Source organism: Buteo buteo, chromosome 9, assembly GCF_964188355.1.
Source record: "Buteo buteo chromosome 9, bButBut1.hap1.1, whole genome shotgun sequence".
Taxonomy (NCBI): domain Eukaryota; kingdom Metazoa; phylum Chordata; class Aves; order Accipitriformes; family Accipitridae; genus Buteo; species Buteo buteo.
The window spans coordinates 31092145-31118238 of record NC_134179.1 but is presented as its reverse complement, the minus strand read 5'-3'; the positions used below and the strand labels follow the sequence as shown (position 1 = coordinate 31118238).

Here is a 26094-nt window from a genome sequence, read left to right as displayed (position 1 = left end):
CCGCCGCCCCGCTCCTTTAGTCCGCGAAGTCGGTCTCTCCCGGTACTTTCTCGACGCCCGCGCCGCTCGGGACGGGAACATCTGGAACGCCTGGCTTTCAAGTGCCACCCGCAGGGAAAGGGAAACCTGCCGCCGCGGCCCCCCGCTCCCCCCCTCCCCGGCGCCGGGGCGGGCGGCCCCCGCTCTGCCCCCGCTGCGCCCCGGCGGGGGCTCCGCTCGCCGCGGGAACCGGCGGCGCCGGGAGGGGGGCGGGCTTGGCCGGGAGGGAGAGGCGGGGGAAGCCCCGCCTCCCCGCCCGCCCCCTGCCGCAGGCCCCGCCTCCCCCGCCCGCCCCGCCCGCCGCACACATGTGCCCGCAGCCAGCGGCGGGGCGCGCCGACGGGGCGGGCGGGCGGCCGCCGCCTCCCCGGCACCGCAGCGCAGCGCAGCGGACAACGGCGCCGGGCATCCCTCGGGCGCGGAGAGCCGGTAGCCAGGGCGGACGCCGTCGAGCGCCATGGCCGTCGCTTACCTGCTGGGCAACGGCTCCGCGCCGCTCCTCGCCGGCGCCCTGGAGGTGCCCTTCGCCGCCAACGCCTCCGCCGCCGCCTGCCGCCCCGCCGCGCCGCCCTGCGCGGCCGCGCCGCCGGGAGCCTGGGGTAACGCCTCGGCGGCGGCGGCGGGCTGGAACCGCTCCGAGCCCTGCGGCGGCGCCAACGGCAGCGCGGGGGGCGGCGGCCCCTGCGCCCCCGCGGGCGGCGGCCCCTCGGTGGTCACGGCCATCGCCATCATGGCCCTCTACTCCGTGGTCTGCGTCGTGGGGCTCTTCGGCAACTTCTTGGTCATGTATGTCATCGTCAGGTGAGTGCTGCCCCGCCCTGCCCCGCCCCGCGGCCCCCGGCCGCTGCCGTCGGGGCGGACGTCCCGCCGCGGGGAACCGGGCTGCGGGCCGGCGGCCCGGCGGGGGATGCTGCGGTCCCTCTCCGGCAGGCGAAGGGCCGCGCAGGGGGGTGCGGGGGACTTTTGGGAAAGCGCCGGAGCGGGCGAGCGGGGAAGAGAAACTTGCGGTGGGGCCGTGAGGAGCGGCCGGGCTGGGCGGACCGTCAGAAGCCGCTGCGGGTCCGGGGACGCTCCGCGCCGCGGCACCTCTGCGAGCTGCTCAGGCCAACGAGGCCCGACTCCCGCAGCTGCCCGCCGAGGAGGGAGGATTTAAAGGGACTTGAGCCACTGCCCGTGAGCGGGTGCGGGGTCGCCCACGGACACCCGGCACGCAGCCACGCGTCTGTCCCCCCCACCTCTCCCAAACGCACGAGCGAAATGTAGACGGCACCGCGGCTAAACGCTTCTCTCTGCCCGGGTCTGTAGATCTTCAGCCTCAAGTCTTGATATATATGTTTACAGTCGTATACCTCTATAAACGTATGTATACATGGCGTGCGTATACCCGTGTATAACAAATACGCCAGGACGGCGGCCGCTATCCGTGATCCCGGCTTCCCGGCTGTGCTGCAGCATTTCGCAACTTTCTCGCCCGCAAGCCCACCCGGGCTTTTACAGGTCGCTCACGAGTGTGTCTGTCACACCGGAGACACCCCGCGCCCCTAAATCGGCGGAAAACGGGCGAGAGCGACATTGCGGGGCTCCTCCGCCCGCCTGGGAGCGGGGCGGGCGGCTTCCGCGGGGGAACACCGCCACCTCCCGGGAGCGGGGCGGTGGGACGCGGCAGGACCGGGCTGACCCACCTCCTCCTCCTCCCCCTCCTCCTCCTCCTCCTCCTCCTTCCCGGGTGCTCGTCGTTTCCAAATCAAACCAAGCAGCTCCGCAGCCCGGCGGGCGCTGCTGCGGGGGCGGGGGGCGCGCTCCCTCCCTGCCGGGGCAGCCCCGGCACTTCCAGTTTCCCCAGGTCTAGAAAGCGTCCTTTTTCCCTCGGAACGCTAGGTTTCCCATGGGAGTCGGGGCAGCAGCCGTCGGGCGTGGGTGCCCTGGCCGCTGGGAGCCGGCAGGCAGGAGCAGAGGTGGGCGCCCAGCACCGCTCGCAGGGCAGCGGCAGCGGGGGGGCTTCGTGGTGGGTGCAGCGCTGGCCGTGAAATCGTGGGGTGAGGAGAGCGGTGAAGGCAGGGTGCTGCGGAGGACCATGCCTTCGGCACGCGTTGGGAATGTCACTGCAAAGCCTGTGCAGCTTGTAGACCCGATGTGAACGCACGTAATCGCACCAGTGGTTCGAGCGACAGTAGTTCAGAACCCTCGTGGTTTTAACTGTGCTTTAGAGGCTGCATTTTAAATGCACAGAGCTTGGGCGATTCTCTTCTGCCCTGTGGTTTTGGTCAGTCCGAGACTGAAGCTATCTGTGTCAAGGTACAGCTGCGGAAAGGCTTCTGAGCAGGGGCACGACTGCCATCGGCTGAGCAACACTGAATGCATTCCTCTGGAAGAAAAAGCAGAAGCACGGTGTAACAGAGCCAGGATAGCGATCAGCAGAGAAATAGGCCACAGGTTGTCCCTGGAATTATACATTTATACCGAGCATGACCCATACTGGGTTCATATTTCTTACATTAATGAATTGAATTACACTTGCACTACAAAGCCAAATTGAGGCACTTGCATTTAGATTTCTATCTCAACAGAGCATCTTTCCCTGAGATTACAGCTTAAAAACAAAAGCCAGAAGCAAAAGGAGAAAACAAAAATATATTTTCATTTTGCAGAGGGAAAAAAAAAATAAATGGCTTCTCCAAAACCATTCAGCAATTCTATGGCAAAGGCAGTATTAAACCCAGGTCTCCTGTGCAAGAACAGGTTTTGGTATGACAGAGTTCCTTCCCAATTAATATCATCAGCTGTTTATCAATTCAGGATGAAAAAGAGTTTACGTGTTAATGGTTGAATAGGCTGTGTGGTTTAAGCAACATAAAAGTGCATTTCCTTTCTGTGCTTCTCCATAGGTTTAGTATATCTGGACAGCAATAGGGAACTCTTTGATTTACTTCCTCTTGCAAGCTATACTAACATGGTAGTATTCCAAATCATATAATATGCATCTATGAAATGGCGAGCATATGTGCTCACATTCATGTATCCTTGGATCCAGCTACAGATAGGAGGCAAACCTTTCACTGGATTGAATTTGGCATCATATAAAGCCCCCCTTCTTTATCTACCTTTCACACCACGCCTGCTCAGGAAGAACAAAATATTGAAGTTCATATTAATTTTGATAAGAATTGAGACTACTAGAAATAAGGTTTTAAAGTTATATTGGTACCCAGTTTGCCTTGAAAATACTAAGAGTTGGGAGGTAGGTGCTTAGATATTTGAAACTCTATCCCAACTCACCTTCCAGAGTCCAGCCGCAGTGAAAGCAACATTGACTTCATATTCAGTGTGCTGCATGCTAATATCTCATGCTCAGCTTCTTTAGAAATATTTTTTAATAATTATTATATTATTTTTATAAACATTCTTAACAACTTTTCAGCCTGGAGCAGCTCCATGGGTTTGGAGCCAGAGCCATGCAAGTGCTTGCCTGATGTGGAACTGTCACTATCAGTCCACAATGTCACCCTGTTATTCCAGGTGGGGCAAACAGGGGTCAGAAAGTGGACATGTCCAACAAGGAGTTAGAAGTGTAATGTCATTATCGATATGAAAATCAGGCTCTTCGTGCAAAGCAGGTCCATGGATTTCCAATTTATGTACAGTATAATTAATGCATTCTTAGCCACCCTCTTCATTTTCCCAAATGGTTCCTGTTCAGCTGAGTACTTTCATCCCTGAATTAATATTTACGTGTTACATCCATGATGTGTGAGGCTGAACCCTATGTTACTAACACTGAGCTGTTTCCCTTGTCAAGTACAAAAAAAATGCGTTCTGAGTGACAGCAGTAATAGTCAGGTTTTACTGCCAGCCATGAATTTCCTGTAATCTGAAAAATCTGTGGATCATTTTTATTATCTATTTTCCTCATATGCTTTGTATAAGTGTAAATTACTAATATGAACACAGACTTGTTATGGCTATGTCAACAGCAAATGCTACTTCTAGCTGCTGCAGAGTACAACAAGACAGTGTACAATTAGCACCATGTGGTATTGCATTAATTTACCCAGTAATCTTTAGGCTTTTCTAGCTTTCTTGTCAAGTCAGTGGGATATTAGTCACGCGTTAGAGTGGGAAGAAGAATATGCCCTGTGATTAAGGCAATATGCTAGAAAGCAGTAATAGCTCATGGACAAAAATCTTTAGCGTTGCTGGTCTGGAAGAGAGGAATAGCTCTTGGAGGCCCCAGTCCTCCACGATACCAAGGGCCCTGAGAGGACTGTAATTCCACCAACAGCCGCTAAAGTCACTCAGGTTAAGAGTGATTCCTTAATTGCTTTGCTATTAATTTTGTCACGTATCATAAACAAAGGGGCCTTGGGTTCTCCGTGATCCTTTGCAGGAGGAAGGAAATGTCTTGTTTCATTAGAGTAAATGATTAAAATGATTACTCTGCTTAAAATAAATAAATAAAACAGGGAAAGAAGTCCTCTCTGAAATGAAGAGATTTTCTACATTTCTCAGAACAGTCTCTTAATAGTGTTTTGAAGAAAAGAGCTGTGACTGAAACACCATCTAATCTGGAAAGACTATGCAGCAGTGAAAGCTCTGGTTACTTCAGCTTGGCTCGCTCACGCTTCAGGAAAGCTGTTTTACCAAGTAGAACGGAATTTGGGGTGAAATTTCAATTGTAGAAAGAATTGATATCACTAGAGGAATAAATACTCTCACTTATGTGCACAGAAAGGGAAAAGTGAGGGGTTTGGAAAGAGGTCATAGCACATGAAGCAGAGAGAGTCTGTTTAGAGAAATAAATTGAAAATCATCACAAGCTTGAAAGCGGCTGAAGCGAAGCAGGTTTTTCTAAAAAACCTTCTTTGCAAGGTGATGTGGAGTTTTGGGTGCAGTGTGAAAGAAAGGCTACCGCATCTCTTGTAGCAGCATAGATCAGGGAACTTAGAAACCAAGAAATGCTTAAAATTCATTCTTTTCTTTCCTGTCCACAGCTGCATGAACTTCTCTGCGTTTGGATGGTATTGCAAGTGCAAATGGGTGTCCTGCCTGCTCCACTGTCTGCAAAGAAAAGCCCCGTTGCTAAGAGCTTTTAACTAAAGCCACAGCAGCCTTAACCAGTCATGTCAATTATGAATTGATAGTGCTCACCAGCACAAGTCAGAGACGATCTAGGGACAGAACTGAGGGGGGCAGGTCGGGCAGGAACAGCACAGAAGCTGAATTAAATGAGCAGCATGGCGAGGGGATGACCCTCGGCATCTTGCCTTACAGAAAGGCAGGTGTCCCTGTTTGCACACTATTTGTGATGAGTTTGCCGACCTCTGCTAGTGGGTGAATGTTTGACTAGCAAGCGGCTCTCCTCCTTCCCCCAAGATCAAGGGAAGCAGACAGATAAAACAGCATGTATACCTCTGTATTCTCTTCTTTTTTTTAAATTATATTGATACGGACATGGTCAAAATTTGGCCCAAAATACATGAGCCTGCAACCTGGGTATAACCCCCGTCTCCCTGAGGGAGCAGAAGAGACCGTGGGATGAGTGAGGGCTCTGCAGCCCCACGCTCGTCTCCAGACCCTGTGCCACCCCGTGCCTGGCCCCGGTCCCAGCGAGTTCTTGCCTGCGGGACGGCACGCCTGTCCCAAGAGGGCAGAGCCCCTTGCTCTGCTAGCGGCTACCACCGGGCACTTCTGGGCTGAAAACATCCCCTCTCGCTCAATTTCTCTTGAAAAAGCAGTTTTGATTCCACTGTATTTTCCCAGAGTATCATTTTGGTAATGGCTCCCATGAAAAACAGTGTTAAAAACTTCCTGATTATTTTTTTTTAATTTCCTTATAAAAATAAGTCAAATTGTACCAACTTTTCATGGCTTCAGTAAAGAAAATATTGTAAGCACATATTGTTTATATGATGTAATTATTAGCAAGCTAATGACTAGTGAGCTAATCAGCTAACATAATCCTGAAGTACTGCTTTATTTCATGTTAACTTAGAGTATTTTTTCAAACATCAAGGCATAGCTTTTGCTGAACACTGTTGATAAGCTTTTATAATTTTTCCAGATCAAAAGGTGACACATTCACAAAAATCTGAAACATAACATGATGTAAGCCCAAATGTGTCAGAATCATAGTCTAGCTTACTAACCTCTTCTCCAGCCATAACCAGCAGCTTAGTCAAAGAGCGAAAGAAATAGAGGCATTACTGTGTGAGAATCCTTCTAACAGTCTGTTAGACTGCAGAGAGACTTTCTGAGCTGCAGTTTGCATTTGTTCAGTAGGGTTTTGTGGACATTTCTAACACGCAGCAGTCCCCAAAAATCAGAATAAAAGACAAGCTTGGAATAAAAGGTCACAAATATTACCACTTCTAAACTAAGCTGCTTTGAAACAAATATTCTCTAAAGTAAAATTTCAGAATTCTGAAACATTTTTGAAGATTCTAAGGTGCTTATTTTTAAACTTAGGTGTTCTAAGATGGATGTTGTAGAGATCCTGATTAACGGAAGTTTAAAAAAAAATATTTATTTTCATTATGATTCCAAGTGAAAACAAGTTTTCAGCCTGTAATGATTCTCTTCAAAATACAAATTCACTCATTATAACTATATTTTTTAAAAACCTGAAAGCAACTATTTTCTGAATTGCTGTGGTTAGGCTGATCTCAAACAAAGTTCTTTTTATAACCATCTGTGCCTTCTTTGGTTTACAGCATGAAGTTTGGGTTTATGGTATTATAAGTGGGAATACTATCATTACCTTTCAAAGCCCCTGCTCCCTTTTGGAAGTTGGCTTTTAATGGTGTTCACTAGCAAGGAGTTCCACAGCTTAGCCCAGCTGTTTTAAGAAGCATTCTCATTCATCCATTTAATGTTAAACACTTCTAAATTTTATTTATATTTCCTTTTGAATTTATGTGATGAAAAAAGGTAGGGATGACAGACCATAGCTAATCAAGTAACTGTGAAAGACATGAAATAGCATATTTTTTCCACCTTCTTCCTGAGAAGTGTTCAATTATCAGCTATAAGATCTTGTATCTTAGATCAGGAATAAAACTTCAAAACAAAAATGTGTAAAATGAGCATCTCCTTCTCATTGTGTTGTATGGAGCAATCCCAGCTGAGAGAAGTTTCTTTCTTAAGGGGGAACAGAGAGCAGGTATCTTTTCATGTTTTCCCCTTGCACAGTGCTAACCTCTAGCACTGGGATGTGCTGCCTCTGTAGAAAAATGACCCAAGAAGCCAGTTACCCAAATCCTTCTCATAAGGTGATGGTCTCAATACCTCCCCAGAGCCAGGCGCAATCTCATCCTTGTCACATGGAGACTAAATCCACAATTCCTGGTATTTTTGATCTGGTCTTCTCAAAACATAATCGTGCTCCTTCTTTCCATAATGCCTGCTTTTCCCTTCCCCCCTGTCACAGGCAGGTCTTCCCCCGCGTTTATTCTCCCTCCAGTCCCTCTGTCTCACCTCCGTCAGTCCTTTCCAGATCACGCTCGACAGCTTTGCTGGACAATCCCAATCTCTTGTATGTGAGAGACCATACCTTTTACAGTTAGCATTACTGTACATACTGTACAGTCTGTAGCCTTGCCTCAAGCCCCGTACTACCTCCCTGAAACCCTCTGACCAAGGGGGGATTACCACTGCTGTTCCCCCTTTGAGGATCTCACATCTACTAGTGGTAAAACTGCCTTCAAAGGCTTCCCTGCCAGCTTCCCCACTGAGTAGGGGATGTTTCATGTACAGTCCTCACCTGAGGTGATCAGTCTACAAATCAGAAGAAGGGAACAAGCACCTGGAAACCAGAGAAAATAGCTGTTAACTTGTCCCCCCAAGAAAAACATCACCGCAGTTATGACAGATGTAGTCAGTAGTTTTACTCTCAGTCGCAGATTGAGGCAGAGGGGAGAAAGTTGAGTTGAAGACAGCAACGGTTTTCCTTTCCGTGAGTTCCTAGCAAAGCAAAAACTTCAGCAATAAGCACCCGCTGCTGAATAATGGCAATATATTGGAGTTAGCCTTTTTAGCACCATTGATTTATTTGAGAGATGTGTTACACAATAACTGCAAAAGCAGCAACCTTTACTGGAGACCCATATATGCCTTGGCACCAAGCAAAGAGAGAGTCAGCTAAAGGTGGTTTAACAAACAGGCCAGATTCAGTCCTGAAATAGTTGGAGATAATTTTTCCCCCATTTTACTAGGCTGGAAGGGAAGGAAGTGTACCAGCAGATGACTGTTTGGGCATTGGAGCATACATATTACTGTCATTTGTTTTTTATCATAAAGTAGCTCTTTATGGTGTCTGGGAAAAGAAAAAGAAACAAGGGTAATAGGAGTTATAAGACATTGCAACATCTTAAGCGTTTTTGTGGCAAGTTGATATGAATATATCTATAAAACCCTGTTCTTGGCTGGTTCCCCTCCTCTTTTTGGAAAAAAGAAAGAATGCATCACATCAGCTTTATTTTGTATGGATTTCTGCCAGGATATTTTGCATATACATGTAATTAAAAAAGGCATGAAAATAATGAGAGAGAAATAATAAAATAGTTACCTGTTATGACTACTGTGGAGTTTGTGTGTTCTGTCCGAAGTAATCTCCTTGCTCGTTAATCCCCTGTCAGACATCAAGGGGAAGGACCGGCCTTCCTCCCCAGAACAGCTGGTTTTCCCAAAGAAAGAGGCTTGTTTTGTTTTCTCTGGGGAAGGACTAAACTTACTGAATCAAACTAAATAGCAGAAAGAGGACCTCTACATGATGCCTTTCAGTAGCAAAAAAGCACGAAGAGCCATAAAGGAAGCAAGTTAATTATTAGCCCAAAGCCCAACACAATACTGTAATTAACTGAAAACAGGATGAGTCAGATGCCCTCCCAACATTCTTGGTGCCACATCATTCCCAAAAAGACCAGCACTGGTGTCTGAAGAAAGTTGACTCTGCCTAAAAGGCTTTCACTTAGCTCTCCCTCTCCCAAAGCTGAGGTCTGAGAGAAGCTGCTAATTGGTTCTGAGTACAGGAGAAACAGCCCTGAGCTGGTGCTCCTCCACGAGAAGCGGTGTGCTCTGCTTACTTCTGCCTGGGTCCTGTAAGCAAATACTGGTGGGTCTGCACATACCTTGATGCTGCCCCAATGCGAGGAAAGGACAAGCTGGGAAGGCAAAGATGCTAGCAAGGTAACCCGAGGGAAGTAAACTTTGGTGAAATTTTGGCTTGCTTTCATTTGTGCTATGGAGGAGAATAAAGTGAAAAAGGAACATGGCAGTGGGAAAACAAAGTATTAGGGAGAAAACAGGTAGCAGCTGAAGCAAATACAGTCAGCAGTTTTCTGCCCTATGGTCAAATCCACATTCAGCACATACATTCAACCTCCTTCAGAGAATGGGCATCCCCTTGCCAGTGTGTGAGGAAGGGAGGGGAAGGCTGCTCCAGCATAACGTATGGGAAGGCCTTGCTGTGTTCCCGACCGAGTATGTCAAATACCAAGGCCTTGTGATTTTAGATCTAGTACATCCCCTTACTATGTCATGCCTTGACACCTGAATCGATGCTTGATCTTCGTATGTTTTTTCATCTCTAACTAAACCTCCATCACCAGTCACAGCAGTGACCGGGTAGCAGCGTGTTGGGAGTCAGTCTGCAAGGCTTTAACAGGGGAAACAACCACTGCCTCTGTCTTTCTTAAAGGCAGTGAAATCTTCCTCCCTTCCCCGCTTCAGCTTTTACCCCCAAACCCAGGATCAGTGCAGGAAGTAAGTGAATGTGCTGCAAATTGCACAGTTGCACCATAACTAAGCACGGACATTTTCTGCTATAACGTTGTACCTGCTGGAGGGCTTTTTTTCCATTTGTTGTTTGTTTGTTTGTTTTCCCTGAGGGCTTATTATTTGATCTCTTGTATATGATCTCTTCAGAAGAACATAAATCAAAAGGATGAGTAGATTGTTAACCACAGTATGGCACCTCCAGTCTGAGTGGCCTGACCGCCTAATAACGTGTCAGGGTTGTACACAAGTTTATGGTGCTTGTACCCAGAGCTTGAATTTAATGGCTTAAGGCATAAGCATTCTGAAGTATCCATGAACAGAAAAATCAAAGACTAAATCTTCAAGCTGATTAAATCATATGCTCCCAGACAGGTAGGTTAGGCTCATCCAGAATATATATGACTTCAAAACTTTAATAAGTAACGGTCTGCCACAGCACACATCACAACTGTGGCTGAGATACAGTACGAGTCTTTCACTCTATAGAGACCCACTACCATGCAAAGAAAGAAAAAAGACAATAAGGTAGGATGGCCATTATTTAAGTCCATCATTTGAGACCCTTTAGCTCAAAGGTACTTTCCAGAATATGGCCTAGCTGAGAGACTTAATTTCAGTGTCAATCATACTAATTGGATTGGCAGAGAGAAGACATTTCCGCAGTTTTGGGTTTTTTTCCAGACCATTCTGAATATGACATGACTTTGTCAAAGCTTTAAGAGCTCAACGAAAATTGAAAGTACCTGATATCTCAGGAAAGCACACAAAAAAATCCCTCTTTCCTACTGTTTTTGAGTTGTGTATACAAGATGCACCAGAACAGCCATGGAAATAAATGTTCATTTAAATTGGTTCAACTAGGCATACTTCACATGTTTTAATCTTCCCACCCAAGGAGACCGCAACTAATCTAACCTATGCACAGAATGATTCTTCATTTGTTTAACAAGTCATTTATGCAAGAAGAACATGAATTCGAAACACGAACCTAATCTCCTCCAGCGTCAACAAGAGTTATGTCAGGTTGTCTGTATGCAAGACCTAATTGCTGACTGTTGTTTCTTTCAGCAGCCAAACTATTTTCATGAATGACTGCTTTCTGCAATGAATCTCCTGTAATTAAGCCAATTTTTTATATATTTTGCATTGAACTTAAACACAGATCAGTTGAAGCAGTCTTTGTCTCCAAATTAACATTCGGTGGGCAAAAACTTGCATGCCTTTGTGTTGCCAAAAGTAGTTATTACCAATCTATCATTGACCAGCCCATTTCCTGAGTGCAAAAAGACTGTTTCTGCTTTTCTCCTCACTTGGTATTCAGATAGGAATAGTTTTCAAATTAATTTGTAATGGTATGTATTACTATATTCATTAGGCTAAACATGGACCCCCTCTCTAGCTTCTTTGCACCAGCCTCGTGGTACAAGGATGCTATAAAACTGATCTGGTACAGAAAGGCTGAAGGGTCTGGAGGAGGGTATAGTTCAACATTCCACATGGATGTAAACAGCTTGTCCCAGAGGTGGGAGGGACAAGCCTCAGGTGGCAGTATACCAACTGTGTCTATTAGGCTTAGATAAAGTGCGATGCAAACTAAAAATTCTGATATTTTTTTAAGAAAATATATGGTCTTCATGTTATTTTTCTTTACTTTTGAGCCATGGAGGATTAAAGGAAAAGACTCTTCAAAAATTTTTGGAGGTGTTAAGGTGGAGACTAAACCATTGGAGTGGGCAGGCCAGAAACAGAGCTGTGGCACATGTCTTGCAGAAAGAGAGGCACAAGCGTGCTCACATCTCTCTTGTTGCACGACTGTGAGGTGAAAGGGAAGGTGCTCGTGGTTCCTGCCCAGTATGCTGTTACACTTTGTGCAATGCAGCTGGTGGTCTCTCTAGTTAGTTTGGTGGACCTTTTATTTGGTTTGCAAACTACAAGTGGCACATGGGCTGCCAGTTGAAGAGGTCATTTCAAGACTTCCTATTTATCCTTGAATGCTAGGAACTTAGTGACTGAGTAGGATTCTCATCCTTTTCTCTATTGTTTTTTCTTATTCAAAGCAAACCCCAGTTGAGTGGACCTCTACAGCTCAGATCTTCAAACTTCAAGTATATTTTGAAGCTTTGCTAGGTGGATGATAAAGGCAAGGCTGAGTTTTCCCTACAGAATTAGACAGATAAAAAGTATATTCTTCCTGTTGTACATCTGATCTACCATCTACTACTACCAACAAAAAAAATGCTTCATAAACATAGATGTTTTATGATACAGAACCTGCACTGAGGAGACAGAAAGGGCATATAGTGGATGTCAGTATTATAATGAGCATAATGAATTTGAATATGTATCAAGAGCAGTATCGAGCTAAATATTCACCAAAAAATTGAATCATCATGTTTCTCTATTAGTCTTTCATTGCAGAGTTATACAAATAGAATTTATGTTGCCCAAAGCCAACTTCTGTCTTCACTTGCAACCTTGCTTATTGTCATGCAAAATTTAATATACTTAGTGCTTTAGATGCTGAAATTTCAATGTAATCTAAATAACAGCATTCAGATTTTCATGGGTTTGCATTTAAGCCTCTTTCTTTACACATCTGGTAATTTTTAGATTCCCTAGTGACCTTGAATGAAACTGTGAAAACAGTATCTGTTAAAAGATTACATTTATAAACACAATACCTTTGGTATTATAAGTCATACAGATATCCTGTGACTTTAATTACATATAAAAATCCAGTCCCTCTGAAGTATAGGAATCTCATCACATACATATCTATGACTGTGCAATGGAAATGTTCGTGCTGCTTGTTCAAATATGTAGACTGATGCCTTGGCAAAAGCTATAATAACAGTTAAGATCAAGGCTTTGAAGAGCTCAGTTTTGAGGGACTGTTATTTTTCATGCTGTTAAAATTACTTTTAATCAGTTGCTTCAGTATTTATTCTTTCATACCTAAAAAATAATCCTGGGGACACTGATAATCTACTTATTTGGAAAAATACATGTTTAACAAAATGTACCTTTCAGAAATAAGCCCTTTATAAAATCTTGAAATACTCACTACAGAGAAACACCCAAATCCCATAGTATTCACTGAAAAGAATATTGTGAATTTCAATAGGCTTTTGGTGATTAGGCAATTGTGGAGGTAAATACTTTCCAGCACCACAAAAGCTCTGCTTCCTTTCTTTGTAAGAACAGCATGATTAGAAATATAAAGATTACAGAGTACATGAAGCAAAATCCTTCATTAATAGCCAATAGAGCCCATTAAACAAAGTAAGTCCAAGAACTTTTAAGCTTAAACTGACAATGAAAGCAAGAGAGCAAAACTGAAAAATGTGTAGCATTTAAGTAGAATAAGGCCCATGCCAGTGCCAGTGAAGACACTTTATTCCATTTATTCAGAGCTTTTCCCTGCCCATCCTCTGGCATGCTAACTTTACATATTGGTTGAGATATTTATTTTTTTACTGTATCAAGCATTCCCTTTAAATGCTAAGAATGGCTTTAATTACTAATAAAAAACCCCATTATCATTATCATCTGATGATGCGCTCTCCAGACAGAACTGTGCCAGAACCATGTGTGATGGCAGCAGCACTGAGCAGCATACCTAAGCGTGCTTTCTTGTCCAGCCATAAAGACAGGGCAATCACCTGAGGTCTGAGAAGGGATCAGCAGTCTGGCTGAGGGCACAGGATCCTCATCGCCTTTCCTTGTCTGTGCAGAATTGAGAGCCACTGCTTCTTTGCTGCCTGAGTGGATCAGACTGGAGCAAACTGGATATGTCTGCTCACAACGCAATCAAACCTCCAGGTTAGCTCACTGGAAACAACCTTAGCTAGTCCTGGATCTGTTGTCAGACCTATGGAGAAGACATTCATTTCTGATAAAGAACAGGGGACATGGCAAAAAGAGGGCTTAGTACAATATTTTCATTCCGGGTAATAGTGAAGTCAATAAAAAATGTCACTATTTTCATTCTCCTCTGCAAGATTCTCCAGCAAATTGCCCAGAAAATATTTTCTCCTCCCTCCAAACTGGTTTTAGAGCTGCAGCTTATTGTGTACCTCTCCCACACTGCAATCCTGTACATTTTTTCTAAATAATTCCCAGCAGAGAGAGTCCTGGATGCTTGCAGCATCTACCTCTTCCTAAGTTAGTGTTACAATCTTATTGGATAAAGGGAGTGTTCCTATAAGAAAAGTTTTTAGGGTACTTTCAGAATATAGGTTTTATTTAAAACTTGGAACTATCATACTCAGAACATACTTTCTCAAGACAGCAGTCAAGAAAGAGCTTGGATCTATTTGAAAATCTTTTTTAAAAGAACACCCTAAATTGAAGTTAGGGTTGTTAGTGACTCCTCATGCACAGTGCTAGAAAACGAGAGGACAAAGCCAGTACAAACTTCTTCAGATGCTCATCATAAAAGCTATCTAGATGCATTCGGCAAGAAGTCTGCATTTCTCCAGGCCCTACCAAAAATGTTCCAAATGCGTGTTCCTTACATAGCCCTGTCATTGGGGTTTTTTTGCAGCTGACTCATGTTCTGAAGAGATCGAAGTCTGAGAGAAAAGAAACATGAAATACTGTATTTTACACTTTGTCTTCCCCAGCAGGTTGCCTGAAAGATCTTTTCAAATGGGCTATTCCTCTTGCAAATCACTCTGTAAATTGTAAAATGTTTGATCAAACACTGTACTTGTGACTTTGCAGAACAGAAGGAAGTTCTATCAAAAGAGCAAGCCATCTGAGGCCTCAAAAGCCAGGCAGTCACAGTTGCAACCTCGGCAGTAATCGGGACAGCAGAGCAGCATGGCCAGGACCATTACTTAGAGTGAAACATTTATTGTACCACTGCAAAAGTATAGCATCCTCATAAAAAGTGGATCTCAAGTGCTACTCAGCTGACACAACAGACTTGAAATAGTGAAGGGCTCCTTAAAAATTTGGTGAGACTAAGGAGGAATTTGGACTCTACCTTTAGCAATGCAAATACAAATTAAAACATAAAAAGCTCCTCCTGCTCAGCTGTGACTGAAGTGTGACGTAGTCAAAATTCAGGAAGGGGGTTTGGGGTTGTTAGCAGCCGAGACTTAGAAAGAAGGGGGTGCAATAGAGGTTGAATACCCTCCTGCCAAAATAGATACTGTGGAGCAGAGCAAGCGTTCCTACCTCAAGCAACAGGGCTGCAGCATCCACCCGGCGTGGTGGTTCTACTGATACATTCAATGCATACAGTTAAGAGCATCTGTCTTCTTGGTTGATTGAAAGAACATCTGTCCAACTTCTATTGGACATGGAGAATAGTAAAGTGGTGTAGTAACCATCACTACAAATTATTTTAGAATTCTGTAATTATAAACAAACGAGAAAGTCTAAAAGCCTGACTTTTTAGACACAATGGATTTGATAATTATACTGATCTTTTAGGTGTTTATTCCCTAAGGAGTTACGTCATTACTACTCCACAACCTACAAATGAGTTCTCTATTTCTACAGACCATGGTTGCGATACTCAACGTGACATCAGCAGATACAGAAAATCTATCCATGTAGTAGTGTCCTATATGTACAAATACAATTTTTTTTCAGCTTCTCAATTTTTTAGCATCTATAATATGTGTATCCTTTATCTCTGCACAAGTTAAATTAATCTTTTCTTTCTTACACCCTTTAGCTAATGCCTCACTCAACTGGAAACATTATTGTAGATAAACCATAGCAAAATAATTTGGTTAAAAGCAGAAGAAATTATCTTTGACAGTATCTAGCACATTATTTCACAGAAGTTTCTTATAGATGGTGCACTGGATTCAGTTTTTTTTAACATTGTTCAGTTGTGGTCATTCACATGCTTTGCTGATTTTTTTTTCTAGGTACACGAAAATGAAGACTGCTACCAATATCTATATTTTCAATCTTGCATTGGCAGATGCCCTAGCAACAAGTACTCTGCCATTCCAGAGTGTGAATTACTTGATGGGAACATGGCCATTTGGCACCATCCTTTGTAAGATTGTTATATCCATAGACTACTACAATATGTTCACCAGTATCTTTACACTCTGCACCATGAGTGTGGATCGCTACGTAGCTGTTTGCCACCCAGTTAAGGCCCTTGATTTCCGTACCCCCAGAAATGCCAAAATTGTCAATGTCTGCAACTGGATTCTTTCTTCTGCCATTGGCCTGCCAGTTATGTTCATGGCAACTACTAAATACAGGCATGGTAAGTCTGGCTTTCATTCCCAAATTATTTCAACGTTTAAACTCCTTTCTGCATTGTTTCACTTTATTGTAGACGCAGTGAATTAACTTCTGACTTCCAACCTGTATAAAGCAGGTGTCGGTGCAAATGGACCCCATCAACAATTTTGCATCTGGCTGTAGTTGATGGGACACAGTGCTGCGTGTGACCTGTCTTTTGCAACAGGCAGCTCCAGCTCCTTCTGTGGGTCCACGCGAGTCTCGCTGCCCCACACAGTTACTGTAGTGTTTGGAAAAGCATCTGTGCCCGCCTTCTGCTGCGGGGCGGTTATGCGCTGTCCTCCAGCACAGAAGCCTGTGCTTTAGCCAGGATATTCCCACTGAAGTTGGCAGTCACAGATATGTTGCACCTAGTCTGGCAGGACGTGATACAAAGCAGAGAGCACGTTCTGGATCACTGGTGCTCAAAGACCTTCCATGAAGTGACAACATCTCAACATAAATCCAAACCTGCCATTGTGCACAGTTACCAAGTGTCATATCATTTTCTCCATTGCCCTGAAATACCCAAACTCTCAGTGGATATGGTGGTTAAACCATCTTTCTTTTCACCAGGTTTTATACTGAAAGTGAAACTGAGTCAAAGTTTAAGCATTTATGACAATTTAACTCTTTTTCTTGTCCAATATACATGCAATTCCAAGCAATAAAATAAAATGCAAAAGAGAACACGTTACCTCAGAGTTTTTATAACTGACACTTCATACGTGTTTTGCAGCACTGTGTCCTGTCAGTGTTTGTGCCAATGGCAGGTAACAGATTGCTTCGTTTTACCTGTTTACTTAGTAAATCTTCCTATATTTGCCTACAATATTTAACAAAAAAGGTTCAAAGAAAAGCAAATTAAAAACTGATGTGCTTATTCTTCTCTGCTGGTTTCCTTTTTCTCCAGGCTCTATTGACTGCACGCTTACGTTCTCCCACCCTGCATGGTACTGGGAGAACCTCCTGAAAATCTGTGTGTTCATCTTTGCCTTCATCATGCCAGTCCTGATTATTACCGTGTGCTACGGGCTGATGATTCTACGCCTGAAGAGCGTTCGCATGTTATCTGGCTCCAAAGAGAAGGACAGGAACCTGCGGAGAATCACGAGGATGGTTCTTGTAGTGGTGGCAGTGTTTATTGTCTGCTGGACTCCCATCCATATTTACGTCATCATTAAAGCCCTGGTCAACATCCCAGAAACTACTTTCCAGACTGTCTCCTGGCACTTCTGTATTGCTCTAGGGTATACAAATAGCTGCCTTAATCCAGTCCTTTATGCATTTCTAGATGAGAATTTCAAAAGGTGTTTCAGAGAGTTCTGCATCCCCACTTCCTCAACCATTGAGCAGCAAAACTCCACCCGAGTCCGGCAAAACACTCGTGACCATGCTTCCACTGCCAACACTGTGGACAGGACTAACCATCAGGTATGACTAGCAGTGGAGATGTCATCTCTGGATCCAGGCCTCCCGCTTGGAGATGACATGTATTCTGAAGTTACAGTTTATACTGATTTGTAGCTATCTGAAGGTCTAAACACCTTCAGGGTTATATCTGAAACTGGTGTATGCATACACAGAGAGCCCAGTCCTGCATAGTGCTAGCTGTTCTCTCCTCTAGTTGATGCTCAGAAGCTGAGGGCTTTCAAAGTTACCTTGCACGACCGGGTCCAGTGTGCATGCATATACAAAGCACACAAAACAGTGTCATTTGCAGGATATTTACAACAGGTGACGGCTTTAGAACTGGTTGGAGGTTAATCACAGATTTCTCTATTCGTACTCCTTGTCTGCTGACAGAGACAGGAGTGGGACAGAATATAGACCTCTCTTCTTCTCCCATTGCAACAGTGAATAAAAAAGAGAAGAAACTGTATTCGTACACTTTTGATTGATGTACAAAGAAGGCCTACCTGGCCTTGTTTGTCCTGGAAGACATGCAAGAAGTAGACAAAGGCTTGTCTACATGCAGTTCTTCTATCAGATAATTATCTGTGTTGGCTAAGGTGGGTTTTGAGATATATACATATAAAAAATACATATATATATATATATACACACACACATATTATAAGGAGTATTGTGCCATTTTGTCATTTAAAGTATACTGAGAATATACCTTTCCCTGTAGAAAAAGCCTTTGAGAAGTAGGAATTTTAGGGCACAGAAGGTACCAAGAGAAATTTTTTTTATTCAGGCTATTTTTGCTTAGCTTTTGCAAAGAAGCTCTTTTGTTACATGTTTAACACCCATATTCTGTGATTAGTCCTGAGAATTTCCAATCCCCATCCCTCAATGAACATCAAGCAAAACATGAAAGCAAACCTTAACGTGCATGAAAGTAACTCAAGTGCATAACAAACACTAGAAAAAGTTTGAGTCATCTCTGTAATTCATTAAAAGGAAGAACAAAAGGCACAAGCCTAGTTCCTTCCTTGCCATATCACCTTTCAGCAATATACTTGGGTTGCTCCTGCACCAGTTTCTCACTGCTGCCACTTCAGCCGCAAGCTACCTGCCTCCTCAAGGTGCAGAAGTCAGTGCTTTTTTGCAAAAGCAGTTGCATACCTGCCACTCAGCTGCTCCAGAAAGCCCAAATCAGAACATTACCATCTCCAAACAGACAAAAAAGTAATTGTGCCAGAAAAGAGGAGGAAGCAAGCTAAAGGGAGAACAGCTCAAAGGAGAAGCTTTGTTAAGCATCTGATTCATACGTGCCAAACTGTGGCCTGTGAAATCAGTTAGCACCTGCTCGTCTTATGCACATTTTGGTGGTGGAGCAGAACTGCCAAACTTGGCATAGGCACATACATACATGTAGGTATGTATATACGTGTAGTATTTACTAGGTGTAGCGAAAATTTATTAGACAGATTCAGCTGTTAATAATGCATTTGTAACCCTCAGTGGAGTCAATTTTGTGCATGTGTCTGACAACAGGATTGTATCTATATCTAGTACAATTCCAGCTTTTTACAGTGCAGCGTGTATGCACACATTTTCTACATTTAGTTAAGTAACTTTATATTATTTTTAGGAGAGCTGTTGCCTTCTAAACTTCTACCCTTAGCAAAGATTAATATGGTACTGCCCAAAGGCTGAGTGAAGTAAAGTCTGTTTCCCTGGGCACTGAGCAAACACAGAACAGAAGATGATCTTTCAGCCTACACCAAGAAGGGAGAGAGCCAGCTGAGGCAGGGATAGACCAAGCAAGTGAAATAAGCTTTATAGTGGCAATAATGAGGAAGCTAGTCTCATAGTTGGGTTCTTTGTTGGTTGGGGTTTTTTTCTATTCAGGGAATAGTGATGAAGTTAGTTAAGAAGAGATAAAGCACATGTAAAGAGAAGTGAAGGGGAAGATGCTGAAGGGCAAGGGAGGTGAGAGGAAGAGTGCAGAGGAGAAAGGGGAACATCGGGAATGCAATCCGAGTGAAGCAGTAAGGAAGGAAACTGAAGCAAAGAGCCAACATGCATGGAACAAAGAAGGCATATGCAGAGCTGTAAGGGATTGACTGCCCAGCTCTGACTGCTTTGGTAGCTCTTCCTAGACACTAGCCATCAGTTTTCCCCAGGGCCGGGGAGAAAACGACAACACTTGGAAGCTTATGTCCTCATAGATGAGTGGATAAGGTCTCTTTGCATGATCTGGTAATTGAAAGAATTTGAAGTGGCCATAAATGGACCCAATTTCACTTCCCTCACCACCATCACTGCGGTCCTTGCTTTGGCAGCTGCTGCTGCTGCCAGTGGCTTATTTCTGCCAGATGTGCTCTCTGGATGCTGACCTGAGCCTTCTCACTGCTGTGCTCCCTGGTGTATAGCACACCAGCTGTCAGGTGCAGTCTTTCTCACTCTCCACAATGTCTATAGAATACATTCACACCAAGCCATGTTCAAACCTGAATATTAAACTTCATTTACTTTTTCTCTCCAGCAAACATTTCTTTAAGAGACAACGTCTTTGTTGTCTGCTATCAGAATGACAGACAAGGTTGTAGGACTAATCTACACTAAAAGGATTCTATGGGACAGTACTTACAAGTGTAATATCTAATTTTTTTTTATTATTAGTGTTTTTTAAATGGAGAAAGCCCTAGGGTGAATGCAGCTTTTGCTCTCAGGAAAGAAAAAAGAAAGGAAAAAAAAAAGAAAAAAACCCAAACAAACCAACCCCCTGTTCGCTCAAACAGTGAGCTTTTGTAAATTCTATTGACAGGGCATTCTTTTCACAGGTAAGTGCTTTCTGTACAAGAAAGTCTAACTAGTATATCTGTATTGATATGAGTATACTGAAGAGCTCTTTCTTGTATAGACAAGGCCTCGGAGAGCGTTGGTATGAATTCTAATTGCAAGGCTGCGTAGTACTCAGCACACTTCACATCGTTTTCAAAGAGACAGATGTTGTACAAGTTGCTTTTTTTTGCCAAGTGAGAATTCTTTACTCCTGCTAAAGTTAATGAGAACTGCAAGCACTCAATTGCTCAATGGCTTAAGGCCTCACACTTTTAAACACTTAAAAATAAGCATTTACTGGTAGAAGGAACAACTGTTTTCTCTCAGTACAGAAGCAGTAACAGGAAACATCATAAATACTCATATTATTCTGAGTTAAGATACTGGCCTTTGGCCTACTCTGTGGCTCTTTGGCATTACCAGAAAGGTCTAGATTAAAAGTTTGATTATTGTTTTATCAGCATTTACAAAAAATGGAAGAGCAGAACAAGTTCAAAACTCCTCCAGTAATGTAGCTTCTTTCAAATGCACAGAGTAACATCTGATCCATAACACTGATTTTGTGAGCATTTACAGAAATTGTATATGCTCAGTGGAGGAGCATAGTTCTGAGGGAGAAAAGACGGTGGTTAATCAGGCATGCAAAAATTGGAAGAGTTGTAAGACTGAGATGTTTCACGTCTAGGGGGGGATGTATCCTGTGTTACACTCAGCTAACTCCTGTGGTAAAATGCATAGGTTACATTTCTTCCAAAGTGAGTTTAAAGGCTTGGCTCACTTTAATTTTCAGGAAGGCATATGCAATCTTGTAAGTGCATTTGCATGAAGAGTTAAAATGAGAGTAGGAGTGATGGGATCCCGGAAAAATTGCTTGCAGAGCAAAACTGTTTACCTTGAACTTTACTCTTTATGATGCAACATTGGTAGGGAATGGTAATAAAGGACCAAATACTAGCTTTTGCAAATGGCTGAGGTTTTTTAATGTCATCGACATCAACCTGTTTCATAACAAAGACCTTGACAAGTATTTTGAAATAGCTTTTACTTCAGGTGCACAGAGACTCTGCATTAATTTATCACTGAGATTAAAAAAAGTTTGAATATTTTACAAAATTTAAAATTCATTGGTAAATCTTTTTTCCTGAAAACTGTTTTCCAAATACTTTTTTTAAATATCTATCTGTTAATAACAAAAAATTGTAAATACTTAGGAAAATGGATTATTAATAATTATAGAAAACTAAAAAATTTAATTTGTTTCAGTGAGTTAGTTTCTTTGTGACCCATTTAAGTTTTTATAGCAGCCTCACCTGAATGTATCCAAGCAACTAAGCAAATTATGTATAGGCACATTTTCAGGACTATTTAGTCATCTTATGTAACTATTTTTTGTGGTTTTAGCTTCTGATGCTTTCTCCTTAACCACTGAAAGTGTCTAAACGCCATAATGGAAGCTGCAAATCCTCCTCATATACTGAAAATGAGACCTCAGATATGCTCAGTATCAAAGACCAGGAGGTCTGGTATTTGTGCTCAGCCCTGAAAGTTTGCCCTTATTGCTTGGATTGGCAGCCACGTGTAGAAATAAAAAGGATATTAGCTTAAAGAAAAATCATTTTTAAGTTGAAACAAGGAAAAATTGAAAGCTAGTTTCACTTTGATTAAATAAATGAAAAAAGTACTTTCTTACATTTTAATTTCCCCAGTGCTATATGACAGATTGCAAAAAGTATGGGGAATGTTGGTGCATCCTATGCAGAAACATGACAAAAGCTGGGCAGATTCTGTAACTCCAAACCTTGGCAGATTCACATCTACCTGTATTAATAGGGAATGGCCTTTCTGTGTATTTTTAGAAAGTTGATATATATCACTTGTAAATAATACTGTATTTCAATAATAAAGTATTGGTTTCTTATAAAGCCCATTTCTGGCAAGATAATGACATCTATGAAAAGCTTGTCTAAATTCTTTTGTAGCTGATTTGCACTGACATGGGCCCTTTGTGAATCTTCTAGGTAGCAGAGAAAACAGAATGTGTTTGTCAGACTATTTCATTAATGGCAACAAGAATAAACTATGCTATGAGGACCAGAACTAATTAGATGGCATCTATGGTTGACTGCATTCATGGCATTCCTTAACCTGTGAATTAGAATAAATGAGGAACAAAACATTTCAATTTTTTCCTTAATAAATTAGAAAAAGTTCATTGGTAAAAAAATACAAAAGAAATGCTTCTGTTTTATCTGATGCATAAAGATAAGCCAATATGGACTTCAAAATTCATTTCTGGATCTAGACTTCCCCAAAAGACAGGGACATTCACATTTAGGATCAGGTCAGTTTCTGGCCAAAAGGAGCTGAGGAGAAATATTTCCAATACAGAATAAAGAAAATCCCTAAATATAGTCTGTTAAATTGAACAAGCACTTGAGTTGTGTTATGACTTGGAGAAATTTATCTCCAAATCAAAAGTCCTAACAGCCTCCACTCTGCCAAATGTGCTTGGAAAGTGATCCAGTTAGAAAATGCACTTTCCTTCTCCCTGCCCCCAAATCCTTACCCATGTCCCATTACTTTTACAGGAGCATGTTCCCTCTCTTGTCTCAGTGAGGCTTCATCCATGACTCTGCTTTCCTGGTGATAAACCCTTTATCTGCAGTGTCTCTCACCCTGTTTTCAGCACGTTCTAGTGCTGCAGGACAGCATTTGCTGGGCAGTAAAAAGGGTTGCAGACCTTCAGGACGTGCTGTGCAGTAAGCAGATCTTCTTGATGAAAACATCTGTGGTGCTTTTGTACCTGTATGCAAACAGAACTTAACATGGATACTGTGGACAAACAGGGCTGAGAGGCTGTTGGGTTGGTTTGCTGATGTAAGTCCATCTCACACAGAATTTAAACTAGACTTCAACCGCAAATCCAAAAGTTAGCCAATGTACCAACGTGAGCACAGAATCTATCATCTGAATACTAACTCCCCTGCAGTTGCTACAAAAAGAATACAAGGAGGGAGCAAAATCCTTCCATACTCGTGAAATTCATAGTGAGTTCCCCTCTAGAAAAAGAACAACTGGCTTGGTATGAAATATATTCTAATTCAAATTTCAGATCTGCTAATGTTTCTTTGTCTTTGAAGGTCAGAAATGAAACTTTTCTGTGATCATTTTCTCTGCCTTTGTTGCTTCACGGCAAAGACATAGTCTTGCCTTACTCTCTGGGCTACGTGTTTAGCTTTATACAGTAGGACAGTAGCTGCAAATGAGAAGTAAATTCCTCTTAAAACCCCACACATGCAAACACATACACACAAACTTGTGAGTGGGAAGAAATCAAGTAATTGTTCATTGTATTTGCAATTTCTTTCCTTTCAGTTGGAACTTCAAGAAGCTGAAACTACTCCACTGCCGTGACAGGGTCTCCTGCCGCATAGCTCTCAAAGCAATTGCACACCAGTGCCACAGTGTCTCTGGGCAGTATGCTATGGGAATGCGTAGGATACCCTTTCCCTCAAAAAAATACTGCAGAGGAAAGTGCCTGCTTTTCCAGTCTGTCAAAAATTGCTTCTGCAGCACTTCTACATTGCGCATAACAGAAGCATGAAACTTAACAGCAAGCAGAGCCAAGAGATACGGGGGCTTGCCAGGCACGAGTGTTCAAAGCAGTCCTGTTTACCAGGAATACATACATTAGTCTAAAACAAAGCTACTGTACCTGTAGTGTGATCTGACATGCTCTTGACAGGTTGGAAACAAAAGTTCAAGGGCTAGACAACTATAGTTTGAGAAACGAAGGTGAGCTTTTAATGATTGGAAACAATGGGAAATGAAGTTGTAATACTGTTGGGTACTCGATTGACTCTTAAAATTTATTTGTAGAGGTGTTTTCTGTGCAGGTTTATGTGCTGAAGTCTCACAAGATCATCTAGAGCAACACATTTTCATTTCAAGAGGTCTTCTCTTAGAAGGATTGCATGTTCCACAATTTCAAAGGGAAAATATTTCTTTGAGTGCTCACTTAACAAAAAACAAAACTCCAAGCTTCACCTTCTGCTTCTGTTTCTCGCATAAAAAATACTTTAAAGTCAAAACAATGAGCTATGACTTCTTCTAAAAGATATGAGTAAATGAAAGTAATCCATATTGTTATTGATTGTCAAATGATCCCCAAAGCAGCATAGACTCTATTAACATAAATTCCTATGTGAACAAAAATCTGGCTATAAGTCTGTCAGAGCTAGCACAGACTGATGATGACTTCTCTTTCAAGTAGTTTCTCAAATTTCAGCTGCCCTGTCAGCAACATTTTGAATTTGTAAGTCATCGAGCAGTCCCTACATGAAGTGCTTGGAGCAGTTAACGCATTAGAGCTTTTTTTTTTAAAAAAAAAAAAAAAGTTATGTTTTGCTAGACATCTATTTTTCCCAAGAAAACCCATAATATGTTTGCTTTTCTAACTAACATAATATAGTCCGCATCTCCATTTTGTATTAGCTGCTAAAACACATTAAGATTTATGAAAGAAACATTGTACTGAAGTAAATACCACATTAGCTGTTTTCTAGTATGAAGAATAGAAATATCCATGTAGATAATTTGTGGTGCAATGGTATTTTCTAGCCATTGTTTGTTACTCGCTTTGTAAATAAATCATCAGTAGTTAACCAGGGGAAAATGTACTTTCATGAATTTAAGTGTATTCTAAGATACAACTCTATGGAACAGGGTTTGTGGTTTTTTTTTCTTTCTATTTCTGTAGCCAAAACGTGTTTCTTATTTTCATTGTTAAATCGATGTAAGTATTCACTTTTAATGGGAAATTGTTTGTTTCTGCCATGGACTGCATAATAAAGATTGAAGGCCAAATCCTTGCAAGTAATATTTGAGTTTCATCACTGTGTTGCAGCTAAATATGTAGCCCTATATATAGGCAGAATATGAAACTAGATATAGCAGAAGTGCCTTAATTTTTTTTCCCCTTTTCTGTTGAAAATTCCACTGTGCTGTCATAGGGATGTAATATTTAATTTTGTATTAGTTTAGCAGGACCTCCTCATAGCCATCATTAAAGTTTAAACCAGAGTTGTTACCATTCTAAGAGGCTTTACATCTAATTTTTAAACAGCATAAGATAGACTCTCAGAAGAATTTGACATTGTTTTGCACTACGCAGCAGTATTATTTAGATAACAAGAAGAACATAGAATACACCAGAAACGCACATGGATTTACATCATACAACATCATTGCTATCTGACGGGTTCTGAGTAGTCTGCCATGCTCACATACAACCACCTCACAAAATTGAAACACATTGAATGACTATTTGACAAGTCCTAACTGATAGATCAGAAATATGTTTAATTAAACTTAAAATCAGCTTCATGACCAGTCAAAAGTTCATCAGCTTTCACAGAATTTACATAATGAATTGAAACCATTATTTCACCTGTACTTAGAGTGGAATTAAGCTCACAGACAAAACGCTATGATTTGCCAACAGACAGCCTAATGTTTTTTAAGATATTTTCAGTTTCTACAGTCTGACAATTAATTGAGGAACCTAACTGTAAATATTTTTAGCAGTAGTAGTGTTGTTGTAGACTTGATGTTCTAAGGATATAAAGAAGCAAAATTTATCAGCAAAGCGTTAGCAAAAATAAGTAAAAAGTCTTGTTTTCTTCCAGAAGGCTTGAATGTTCATTGGTAGTGCTTTGTAGTAAGTAGCATACTATTACACAACTTCTGTATCTGCATTGTAAACCTTCAATAAAAATGTTTGTGTTT

At 42.3% G+C, this 26094-nt stretch overlaps 1 protein-coding gene across 2 annotated transcripts; it reads left to right on the top strand.

Annotated features, from left to right (window-relative positions):
• The first annotated feature begins 496 nt into the window (after positions 1 to 496).
• OPRM1 (opioid receptor mu 1) lies at positions 497 to 26094 on the top strand. 2 transcript variants are annotated; one of them, XM_075036810.1, is made up of 4 exons: positions 497 to 840; positions 15699 to 16051; positions 16982 to 17502; positions 24187 to 26094. In XM_075036810.1, the coding sequence occupies exons 1-4, from the start codon at positions 497 to 499 to the stop codon at positions 24214 to 24216; spliced, it is 1248 nt and encodes a 415-aa protein (XP_074892911.1). In that variant the 3' UTR covers positions 24217 to 26094. The 2 variants fall into 2 exon arrangements, with proteins under 2 accessions (XP_074892911.1, XP_074892910.1); XM_075036809.1 differs by having other exon boundaries at positions 23683 to 26094.

What these genes read in the sequence shown, in the direction of transcription:
- OPRM1 (XM_075036809.1), top strand. Translation starts at nt 497, where the DNA reads ATGGCCGTCGCTTACCTGCTGGGCAACGGCTCCGCGCCGCTCCTCGCC. An exon ending in GTCATGTATGTCATCGTCAG is followed by an intron (nt 841 to 15,698) that starts GTGAGTGCTGCC and finishes TTTTTTTTCTAG; the next exon opens with GTACACGAAAATGAAGACTG. An exon ending in TGGACAGGACTAACCATCAG is followed by an intron (nt 17,503 to 23,682) that starts GTATGACTAGCA and finishes CTTTCCTTTCAG; the next exon opens with TTGGAACTTCAAGAAGCTGA.